At 44.5% G+C, this 10,995-nt stretch overlaps 4 protein-coding genes across 5 annotated transcripts; all 4 read right to left on the bottom strand.

Annotated features, from left to right (window-relative positions):
• Nucleotides 1-345: 345 nt before the first annotated feature.
• LOC108034999 (UDP-glycosyltransferase UGT5) lies at nt 346-3,213 on the bottom strand. Of its 2 annotated transcripts, none has more exons than XM_017110342.3 (3): nt 2,909-3,213; nt 1,419-2,254; nt 346-1,360 (listed from the first exon to the last, which is right to left on the bottom strand). In XM_017110342.3, the coding sequence occupies exons 2-3, from the start codon at nt 2,132-2,134 to the stop codon at nt 442-444; spliced, it is 1,635 nt and encodes a 544-aa protein (XP_016965831.1). In that variant the 5' UTR covers nt 2,135-2,254; nt 2,909-3,213; the 3' UTR covers nt 346-441. The 2 variants fall into 2 exon arrangements, with proteins under 2 accessions (XP_016965831.1, XP_043950200.1); XM_044094265.2 differs by lacking the exon at nt 2,909-3,213 and adding an exon at nt 2,811-2,899.
• Nucleotides 3,214-3,672: 459 nt separating this feature from the next.
• LOC108035237 (UDP-glycosyltransferase UGT5) lies at nt 3,673-5,749 on the bottom strand. The gene is made up of 2 exons (XM_017110772.2): nt 4,937-5,749; nt 3,673-4,753 (listed from the first exon to the last, which is right to left on the bottom strand). The coding sequence occupies exons 1-2, from the start codon at nt 5,632-5,634 to the stop codon at nt 3,826-3,828; spliced, it is 1,626 nt and encodes a 541-aa protein (XP_016966261.1). The 5' UTR covers nt 5,635-5,749; the 3' UTR covers nt 3,673-3,825.
• Nucleotides 5,750-6,346: 597 nt separating this feature from the next.
• LOC108035246 (UDP-glucosyltransferase 2-like) lies at nt 6,347-8,026 on the bottom strand. Its single transcript, XM_017110784.3, has one exon. It carries the CDS (start codon nt 7,991-7,993, stop codon nt 6,422-6,424), a length of 1,572 nt encoding a protein of 523 aa, XP_016966273.1. The 5' UTR covers nt 7,994-8,026; the 3' UTR covers nt 6,347-6,421.
• Nucleotides 8,027-9,018: 992 nt separating this feature from the next.
• On the bottom strand, nt 9,019-10,610 carry LOC127010650 (UDP-glucosyltransferase 2). Its single transcript, XM_050885008.1, has one exon. The coding sequence runs from the start codon at nt 10,600-10,602 to the stop codon at nt 9,019-9,021; it is 1,584 nt and encodes a 527-aa protein (XP_050740965.1). The 5' UTR covers nt 10,603-10,610.
• Nucleotides 10,611-10,995: the final 385 nt, after the last annotated feature.

The raw sequence follows: 10,995 nt of genomic DNA, 5'->3' as shown, positions 1-10,995 counted from the left end.
GGCCCTCAGCAAAAATGATATAATGCAGGGCATCGGCGTCACTCGAGTGTAACCGGTAAAATCGCTGATAAGGGTGGTCTAATGATAAGGCATTCGGCAGTTTATAATGATAATACTCTGGTTATTGATAAGGGAATTCCATGTACACAATAAATGTATATAAAGATTAACAAAAGTGTTTGAAATCTTTTAAAATTCAACATAAATATGTACGATTTTACCCCGTAACTGAGCATATATTATCACTTACTTATAAAGTGGTTGTGTTGAAGGTTTTCGAATTTTTAAATGAATATATTTTTATTATTTAGGTTTTCAATTTAAATTTCAAAAAAACATTTAAAATATTTGTTTAAGTGGTATTTTTATTTGTTTCGCTTCTGAGTACATGTTCAATTTGTTACTAAGTGTAAAATTCGCATAATCCTTTATATAGCCTATCTACTGCTTCTTCACCTTCTTCTTTGGGGAATCCTTTTTCGATTTGGCGAACAGTTTGCGCCACAAGAACTTCCACACGATCTTGTTGATGAGGAAGAGGACGTAGAGCACCAGAACGGCGAGGAGATAGATGTCCAGGTTTTTGCTGGCAATGAAGTTCATGTGGACCAGCGGACTCTGCATGTGGGCGGCGCCATGGTGACGGATCACGTACTCCGTCCAGTAGACCACCGATTCCTGGGCGCTCAGAGGACGATCGCGATACAGCTGCGAGAAGCTCTTCAGCTTCTGGGCGAACTTTGGGTTCCCGATGACCTCCCTAATGGCCTCTTTGAACTCATCCACTTCCAAGGTGGCTAACGGCAACTGTAGGCCATATCCACTCTGCACCAGCTTGTCGGCATTTCCCGGCTGGTCGGCGAAGACGGGCAGGGCCAGCATGGGGACTCCGTGGTATTGGGCCTCCGCCACTCCTCCCTTGCCCGCATGGGTGATGAAGAGCTTGATCTTGGGATGGGCCAGGATGTCGTCCTGGGGCAGCCACTTCTTGTAGAGAATATTGGCCGACTTGCCGGGCGTGTTCTTCAGATCCTCCCACTTCCAGATCACCTGCTGCTTGAGGCTGCTCAGACCCTTGAAAATGGTGGACACCACCTCCGGCTGGATGTGTTCGCCCTTCAAGTTGGAACCCAAACTGAAGAGTATGGCTCCATGCTTGGCCTTGTCCAGGAATTCCTTGATGTCCTCCGGCAGGGGATCAGGCTTGGTCTTCACCTGGATGCCTCCGATCTCGATTATACCCGGAACATTCGGACGAATGGGTCCCTCGCTGATGGCATGGCTGTTGCAAAAGGCCAGGGAGACATTCCTCTTGGCCAGCTCGAAGCTGGGCATTGACTTGTCCTTGCCCCAAAGTCGCCTGGAGGGATGATAGGGGATTATTTATAATTTCACATAATCTATCGGTAGGAACTCACTCATAGAACCCGTTGTATTTGTGGTTCAGGAATAGAGCAAGAACATTGAAGCCCACGGTGCTGCCAAAGTTCTGCAAGCGCTGCTTGAAATTCATGGGCTGTCCAGGCTTGCCGGCAATGTTCATTTGCGGAACGCTGGGCAGCTCGGGATTGCCCAGAACCTCGTTGACCATCATCATGGGTGCACCAGACCATGAAATTATCACGGGGCAATTGAACCGAGCGCCCAGAGCCACCTGATAGGTGTTGAAGAAGAATCCCACAAAGACCACGTCGAACTTGTTGCCCTTGTTCAGGTAGAGCTCCTGGAATTTGGGATCCTCCAGTACGTCCACCTGCTTATCGATGAGCAAGGCCAGCGAGCTGAAGATCGACTTGAAGGTGTTCCAAATCGAGGGCTTCTCCTTGGCCATACCGGCCATGCCGTCGTTGAGGATCTTCTCATCCTCGGCACTCATGGGGATCACAATGTGCTTGATGCTCTTGTGGGTCACTTTGGGTGGCACCGAGGAGACCACGGTCACGTTGTGCCCCTCCTCGGCCAGCGTCTTCATGATGGACATGTGGACAATGAAGTGCGACGCACTGTGGCTGGTGAAGACGCCCAGGATGTTGGCCCCCTCGCTGCCCTGGGGCATCGATTGCAGGGCCAGAAGGGCCACCAGCAGGCCACCCAGACTGCAGCCGATCCAACTGCTCTTCCCGAGTTGTGTCATGACCAGCTCCGTTCAAGTCCAAGTACAATGGGAAACTGATTGGCCTGCAAGCAGCCGGCTATCTTATACACAGTGGGTTCCAGCGATAGCGCACTGATAAGATTCCCTTTATCGCTTAATCTGCAAAAAGTATATATGTATCTTTGCAGTAGCATGAATTTCACAAACAGTTTGAAGATAGTTAGGAAGTGTACCTCAAGCACAGTACACGTTGTTTGTTATGTGGGGGTCAAGCACTGTAAAATATATTTAATATTTTATAAAAGGTTTTGATTGAAAATATATGAATACCAAAGTTGTATTGCACTTGGAGATAAGATGGTCGATTTTATACTTTGCTTATTAACACGGCCACAGACAATATTTAAAAGATTGTTGAATTCGTTTAGGAGTAAAGCGCAATATATTCCGGACCAAAGGTCTCACTTTGCTGAACATTTTGTTAACTCATTACTGTTAAACAATGTTTAATTTATATAAACATTACTTGGTATTTTATTGTAGTGCATGTGCCCTATATTTTGTAATTGCCAGCAGCTTTCGTGCTCTAAGTAAACACTAAGGCACATTTATAAGTCACTAGTAACCAGATAAAACCACCTTATGCTTTAAAATAGACCAAAGTAAATATATGTTTACATCATTTAAACTGCTAGTGCATGGGTTAAAGTGCAACCTTGTGCCATTGTCAATGTCAACTTGTAGGTTAACTATTGTTTCACTGAATTGGCACTCTTCCCCGACGACTCCAACAACTATAGATATTCGAAATACCTCGTCTATATAGAGACGCCCAAGTAAGCCATTAAATAATATAAAACAAATTTGGAAAACAATACGCGTTCGGCACGCGCTGCCTCGGATGCCGCTCGAATAACTGAGAATCGTATCCGAACAGATTCGGAATCGGATAGATAGTTCTCGAGAGGAGAGAACTGCTGAGCGGGAGGCCTCTAAAAATAATCGCTGGGGGAGATTGGGGGAGCAACCTGTTGAGTGCGCTGAGTGTTGCTCTAGGTCTGGGAATATCTGTTGCTATTGCGTTAATTGCCGGGTCGTTAAAGGTGCATGACATCAGTGTAATTAAATTATCTACGTAGAGTGCAGGTCTCTGGGGGCACTTGAGTGTTATGGCAGATAGCAAGGGTTTACGATTTTTGGGTTAAGTACATTATATTCCCTACCAATCCATAGTCCGCTCCTGGGCAAAACTTATTTGATATTATGCGACACCAAAAAAGTGCAAACGATTATTTTCAAGGCCCCATGTGTTAATCTGAACGTTCATATACACACATATGCAGTGGCTTAGTCAGGTTTTTATTCAAAGGGTTTGAAAAGGACATATTTCATAGCATACTTTCTAAGCACTATACGTAGCGTGGGATTCCCCCTGAAAAGAAAGGGGTTAACCCCCCTAGCCCACGCCTTGGCTACGCCCCTGTAGTGCCTGATTAATACGCAGTCATGCTTTCCAGCAAAGCTTTTTATCTCAAGTGCTTCTTGTAAAAAAAAATATAAATAAAAGGCAATATCAGTTGTTTTCTTATTATTACTAATTTATTAATGGGTATTCCTAAGAGCAGACTATACTACTTGATCACTGACCCCCAGGCCATACTTTTGTGCAATTTTGCATTTCATAACGCCAACTGATATTACGTATTCGCAAAGATAAGATGGCTAACCTATTAATTATTTTTAAGCTTGTCGGTCATTGATTTCCCGCGATAACTCAGGCCACGCACAACGTTAAAAGCCTTGCGAAATACGAATTTAAATATGACTATGAGTGCAAGGACCACGAGGAGAATCACTGCGAAGACATCGATATTATTGCGGGCTATGAAATCCATATGGATGAGGGGACTCTGTAGATGGTAGGCTCCCTGGTGACGCAACACGTACTCGGTCCAGTAGACAACCGATTGACGGGCTGTCAGAGGACGATCTCTATAGAGAGTGGAGAATTTCCTTATGGTCTCTCGATACGATGGGTTCTCAAGGACCTCATGGACATTCTCCTCGAATTCCTCCGCCGTGAGTGTGTGCATATCCAACCAACGGCCAAAGCCCGATTTTGTCATGATCTCAGCATTTCCCTGTTGATCCCCGAAAATGGGCAATGCCAGCATGGGAACCCCATGGTATTGGGCCTCCGCCACTCCACCTTTGCCCGCATGGGTTATGAAGAGCTTGATCTTCGGATGGGCCAGTATATCATCCTGGGGCAACCAATTGCTGAAGTATATATTTGAGGCATTTCCTGGCTTATTGTTCAGATCCTCCCACTTCCACACCACTCTCTGGGGCAATTTGGACAGTACTCTATAAAGGATATCTGTGATTTCTGGCCGAAAATTATTGGTATTCACATTGGTGCCCAAGCTGAAGAATATGGCACCCTCATCTGTGTCTTCAAGGAACTTTGCCAGCTCCTTGGGCAGTGGATCTGACTGCTCTTTAACCTGTATTCCGCCGATTTCAATCGATGTGGGAACTGTTGGTCTTATAGGTCCTTCACTGGGGGAGTGGTAATTGTAGAAGAGTAAGGATATGCGACGCTTCATTTCGTAGTAATTAGGAAAGTCAGGATCTGTCTCATTGGCAAAAGCTCGTCTAAAAGAGGAGAAAGTCACAATTTTGATAAGAACCCCTTTTAAATGTAATTTTAGGTGTCTAAAAGTATGCAGCGAAACGTCTTTCTGAACTTCTTGTACTTCATAGGTAAAAATAAATTCCATATTTTTAGGCATTACAAAATATTATTTTTAACAATCCTAGTGAACAACTAATACTCACTCATACATCTGGTTCATCTTATAGTTCAACAGCTTGTTCACTACATCCAGGAAGGAGTGTTTGAAATAGTTGCTCAACCTTTGAGTAAACGTCATAGTGTTTTGCCCAGCCTCGAGGGCCACATTCAAGCTGGGCACGTAGGAGGGGTCATTGACATTTCCCACAATACTATCCATAAAGGGCAGGGGCACGCCCACCCAAGTTACGATCACCGGACAGCGAAGCTTGGCGACGATGCCCAGCTGAAAGTCGTTGGCCATCGGACCCAAAATCACCAAATCGAATTTCGTCTGGGGATTCTCGTACAGCTCCTTGAAACTCGGATGAACCGTGAACTCCATCTGTCCTTCCAGCTGATCATTGGCCTGAAGAACAGCTTTCATCATAGTAGTCCAGATAGAAGGTTTATCATTGAATGTCTGCTTCATGTACTCCTCGATGAACTCTTTTCGCTCCGGAGAGGGTGGTGCCACAATCACTGTGATATTTTCATGTGCCGCCAACTTCGGCTTCATCTGGGTCACCACAGTGATGTTGTGACCCCGATCCGCCAGGGTTTTCATCACAGCCATGTGCACGATCACATGGGAAGGACTGTGGGTTCCGAAAATTCCCAAAATATTGGCCCCATCACTACTCTGGGTCTTCGCGCCCAAAAGTAAAATGAGTAAAAACGCGATACCAACGTATTTAATCATAATAATTGAACTTCTCAATGGAACTCACAACAAACGACTAAGTACGATCTTTATAGCGTTATGCTTATATAGTACCGAGCGTCGAACATCGTTAGCAACAATCTGAATTGATACAGCTTTTATTTCACTGGCTACGCCGGAGTGACTAGGCATATCGGGGAATTCTGAATAGGGTCTGTCCTACCGAGCTAGACTATCGCTGTGGATTTATCGCTATCGCTGGGGTCTGGCATCGTATCGCGTGTCTGCGACCTGAGTCATGATTATATGCTTTAAATTGAAATAAACTACAACTTATTAACAAAAAAATTTCAAGGCGTATATTATCATGTTTGTCGCCTTGCTTTGGCGCTTATTTTTTACGTAATTAGTCAGATTGTGGTTTTATATGATTGTTCATGGAAAAGTATTTAAAATAAATGTACCTAATTTTTTTTTATTGCGAAATATATTCCAACATATCCTTCTAGTGTTCAACCTAAAAGTGCTAATATTAACCTTCTTAAGATTGACAAGCTAGCACCGCACAAAATTTTTAAGTCATAAATTTGTTTTATAACAAGAACCACCTTTTGGGGTGCCAAAAATATTACTAGGCCACATTTACTATTGATAGCGCATATCTTGCGAAGATAAGGTAAGTGGTTGGTAATCAAAAATCATGGATTTATGCTTTAATGTTCGCAGGCAAACAAAATCATACCGAAATAAATATTTTTTAATATTTTATTAAAATATACAATTTTCTATAAATAATACATTAGCTGTACTTATTATTTTAATTATTTCATTCTTTCTTTTTTGACTCTGAGATCTTTGCCTGGCCTCTAAATTTGTTCCACGCGAATTTCGCTACCAGACGAGTTAGGAGCACAAGCAAGACCAGGATTGTGGCAATCAGAAGGTAGATATCGAGATTGTGGAGCTGAATGAAGTTCATATGCACCGAAGGACTCTGCAGGTGGGGAGCACCATGATGCCTCAGGATGTACTCGGTCCAGAAAACCACCGATTGCTTTGCAGTAAGGGGTCGATCCCTGTACAGGGCGGAGAACTTTCCGATTGCTTGGCTGTACTTCTTGTTCTCCAAAACTTCCTTAAGGGCCTTCCTCAGACTATCCTCGGTAATGGTTAGCAAGTCCAGAGCCAGTCCATATCCTGATGCTTCCATGACTGCGGCGTTTCCGGGCTGATCCCCAAAAATGGGCAAGGCCACCATGGGAACTCCATGGTACTGGGCTTCGGTGATGCCACCCTTTCCGGCATGTGTGATGAAGAGTTTGGTGTTAGGATGCGCCAGGATATCATCCTGGGGCAGCCAGTTCTTGTACAGTATGTTGGATGCGTTGCCAGGAGTGTTCTCCAAGTCCTCCCATTTCCAGATAACATTCTCTTTCAGTCCCGACAGCACCTTAAAGATGGTCTGCACAATTTCTGGCTTCACTGTGGAGCTCTTGATGTTCGAGCCGAGGGAGAGAAAGACAGCTCCCTGGGAGGACTTGTTCAGGAACTGCTCGATGTCCTTGGGCAGCGGATCCGGCTTGTCCTTCACCTGTATGCCTCCAATTTCAATAGTGGCAGGCACCAGGGGTCGAATGGGACCCTCAGCAATCAAATGGGCGCCGACAAAGGCTATTGAGATATTCTTTCTCAACTCCTTCAGAGTGGGTTGATCTTTTTCCGGGAAGACCTCATTATAAATGCCGGTCAATTTGTAATCAAAGACAACCATAATGTACTCCATTAACAGGAATTTCACAAGGTTTTCAGCTCTTTTAAGAAAACTCGAGGAATTTGTTCCAACAGGACCTTGCAGGGGCACGTATGATACCTCAGCGGGATTACCCACAAACTTATCGATTATTGGAATAGGCGCTGCCATCCAGTCAACGATCACGGGAACCCCTAGCTTATGCGCAACTCCCAGTTGGAAGTCGTTGATAAAGTAACCCAATATCATCAGATCAAATTTGGTCTCGTAAATTCGCTGGAACCTCGGATCGGAGAGCAGTTCGGCCTGGGCATTGATCATCACCTCCATGTCGGTGAGCAGTCGCTTCATAGTGCTCCAGAGGGAGTTCTTCTGGTTGGCCATTTCGGTCATTTGTCTCTCCATAATGAGCTCCTGTTCCTCCTTCATCGGGATCACGATCAGGTGGATGTCCTTGTGCGTCACCTTGGGCTTCAGCATGGACACCACCGTCACATTGTGGCCAGCCTCGACCAGAGCCTTGGCCACCGACATGTGGATGATCAGGTGCGACTGACTGTGGCTGCTGAAGAGCCCCAGAATATTGGCTCCCTGGGTGGAGGCCACCACACCGAGCAGCAGCAAAAGAACCGAGCGAACCGCGAACATTTTATAAGCTTTTTGGCTGACCTCTCCGGTCAATGGCGAAATTATAACTGAAGAGAACTGGGCATGTGGCTAGCTATTTATGGGTGAAAATTCGAGTTGCTAGTCATCTAATTCGCTTATCGACTCCCTTCGATCCCAAACCACACTCTTATCTTATCTCTCTTAAACGACTGACTCGACTCTTTCCATTTATTTGAGGTGTTAGGCTGCCCATTATATGATTAGGTACAAAAGGGCGTTCTAAACAATAATATCTTCAAATTGTGTGGGATTTTGTCAAAAATAAAGTCCCCGAAGTTTAAGAGATTTACTAAAAGCATTAAGAGAAATATTAATGTTAGAGTGGACCGTGCATTAGAAATTAACTATTCTTGTATATCAAAATTTCAACTGTTTTGGCGATTTTTAATAACCTTTCAGTTACCAGGCAAACAGTTCCTTTATCAACACTTCTCGGTTCTGATGGGTACTCTTACCTAGGCACTCTTATAAGTTCAAATCGACTCTTCCACCTATTATGTGTTTATTAACCCACTCTCGTAGGATCTTAAAAAATGAATATAGTATATATTTAAGAGAACTTTAGAGAAATATAAGAAATATAATATATGTTATTGTCATATTCACTTTTATTATTGGGTAGTGCATAACAATGCACAAAAAAAGGTATCACATATATTACAGTTTTTATTTCACCATCTAGCTTTCTGTTAAATGAACATAAAATGACAACCACTTTATAATGGCAAAAAGTTTATGTTAGGGAGGTTTGACTGCCTTCAGACGTATAGACGGAAATCATTTTATTTTCATTTTGTTATCGCAAGCGATTAGTGTTATTAACCCGATTACAAATTTTTGCTGGTTGATGTCTTTAGCCGGAAAAGAGATAATGTTACGTGTTGTAACGTTGACAAAGATCTATTATTAAGATAAATAAATATTTTCAATTTTGTGGGTATAAAGTACGAAAACAGTGTTTTATTATTTTTTCGTTTTTTTTATTAAAACCATATAATCTTATTTTATTGCTCCTTTTTTGCTGCGGAAATCTTAGACTTGACAACTAGTCCCCAAAGGAATTTACCAACCAGTCGGGCCAGGAGCAAAGACAGGACCAGGATTGATAAAATAAGAGCGTAGACATCCAGATTGTTGAGCTCAATGAAGTTCATATGCATCGAAGGACTTTGCAGGTGGGGCGCTCCACGATGCCTCAGGACGTACTCCGTCCAGAAAACCACCGATTGTTTGGCAGTGAGGGGTCGATCCCTGTACAGGTTGGAGAATCTCCGAACAGTTTGCCCGTACTTATCATTTCCCAGGACCTCCTTCAGGGCTTGTCTGAAACCGTCTTCAGTTATGGTGAGCAGATCTAGGGCCACCCCGAATCCCAGTTGTTCCATGGCAGCGGCGTTTCCGGGTTGATCCCCGAAAATAGGCAAGGCCACCATGGGCACTCCATGGTACTGGGATTCGGTGACGCCACCCTTGCCGGCATGTGTGACGAAGAGTTTGGTGTTCGGATGCGCCAGAATATCGTCCTGCGGCAGCCAGGTTTTATAAAGTATATTGGAGACATTGCCTGGTGTGTTCTCCAAGTCCTCCCATTTCCAGATGACGTTCTGCTTGAGTCCTGACAGCACCTTAAACATGGTCTGCACGATTTCCGGCTTCACCTTGGAGCTCTTGATGTTCGAGCCGAGGGAAAGGAAGATAGCTCCCTGGGTGGACTTGTTCAGGAACTGATCAATGTCCTTGGGCAGCGGATCTGGCTTGTCCTTCACCTGGATACCGCCGGTTTCAATAATGGCGGGTACCAGGGGTCGTATCGGTCCCTCGCTGACTAAGTGCGAACCGGCGAACACAATCGATATGTTTTTCTTTAACTCATTCAGTGTTGGCAGATTCTTATCTCCACCGTAGGTTTTCTTATAAACTTGGTTCATCTTATCATCAAGTAATCCAGTCATGAACTGCTCCAGCAGGTGGTAGCCCAGGTTCTCTACTCGTTTTAGGAAGCCCATGGGATGCGCTGCAACGGTGGCTGCATTGGGTACGTAGGATATCTCCGCGGGATTGCCCGTAAACTTGTCTGTTATGGTGTTGGGCGCCACCAACCAGTCGATGATGACAGGAACGTTTAGCTTGGCCGCTACTGCCAGTTGGAAATCGTTAAGGAAATAGCCCAATATCATCAGATCAAACTTGGTCTCGTATATTCGCTGGAACCTTGGATCGGAGAGTAGTTCAGCCTGGCTCTCGATCATCACATCCATGCTGTTCAGGAGCCGGCTGAAAGTCCCAAACATGGAGTTCTTTTGCCCGGCCATGGTGGCCATTTGGTCCTCTATGATGCGCTCTTGCTCCTTCGTCACTGGGATCACAATCAGGTGGATGTCCTTGTGGGTTACCTTGGGCTTCATCATCGACACCACCGTCACATTGTGTCCAGCCTCGGCCAGGGCCTTTGCGGTCGACATATGGATTATCAGATGCGAGGCACTGTGGCTGCTGAAGAGCCCCAGAATATTGGCTCCCTGGGTGGAGGTCACCACTGCGAGCAGCCCTATTAACAGGAAGCGAACCGACAACATTTTGTGAACCATTTGCTGGACTCCTCCGGTCAATACCGAAGTGAAACTAATGAGAATCGAAAATGCCCCTGGCTATTTATAGGAAAATGTGTGGGCTAGCCACCCGAATGACTGGTCGACTTCTTGCCTCCGAACGACGATCTTATCAACGCGAATTTAAGAGTGGAACGCGAATTTTATTTTATTTAAAAAAATATAAATAAATCGATTTCCCAATAGAATTATGCTCAATACTTTCATTTCCTAATCGAATTATGCTCAATACTCCCATTTGCGTTGTCACAATGAGTCAGCAAAAACACAATTCCATATCACTATCTGACGCAGTCTGCCATCTGTGCGTGTCTGCTCAAAGAAAACTATCATATTTCTCAACATCAGCTGCACTCTCACCTCCAAGGAAAA

The sequence above is a fragment of the Drosophila biarmipes genome, chromosome 2L (genome assembly GCF_025231255.1).
Source record: "Drosophila biarmipes strain raj3 chromosome 2L, RU_DBia_V1.1, whole genome shotgun sequence".
In the NCBI taxonomy this organism is placed as follows: Eukaryota; Metazoa; Arthropoda; class Insecta; order Diptera; family Drosophilidae; genus Drosophila; species Drosophila biarmipes.
This window is presented reverse-complemented; position numbering and strand designations above follow the sequence as displayed.

What these genes read in the sequence shown, in the direction of transcription:
- LOC108034999 (XM_017110342.3), bottom strand. Translation starts at nt 2,134, where the DNA reads ATGACACAACTCGGGAAGAGCAGTTGGATCGGCTGCAGTCTGGGTGGC. An exon ending in AAATACAACGGGTTCTATGA is followed by an intron (nt 1,361 to 1,418) that starts GTGAGTTCCTAC and finishes TCATCCCTCCAG; the next exon opens with GCGACTTTGGGGCAAGGACA.
- LOC108035237 (XM_017110772.2), bottom strand. Translation starts at nt 5,634, where the DNA reads ATGATTAAATACGTTGGTATCGCGTTTTTACTCATTTTACTTTTGGGC. An exon ending in AAGATGAACCAGATGTATGA is followed by an intron (nt 4,754 to 4,936) that starts GTGAGTATTAGT and finishes CTCCTCTTTTAG; the next exon opens with ACGAGCTTTTGCCAATGAGA.
- LOC108035246 (XM_017110784.3), bottom strand. Translation starts at nt 7,993, where the DNA reads ATGTTCGCGGTTCGCTCGGTTCTTTTGCTGCTGCTCGGTGTGGTGGCC.
- LOC127010650 (XM_050885008.1), bottom strand. Translation starts at nt 10,602, where the DNA reads ATGGTTCACAAAATGTTGTCGGTTCGCTTCCTGTTAATAGGGCTGCTC.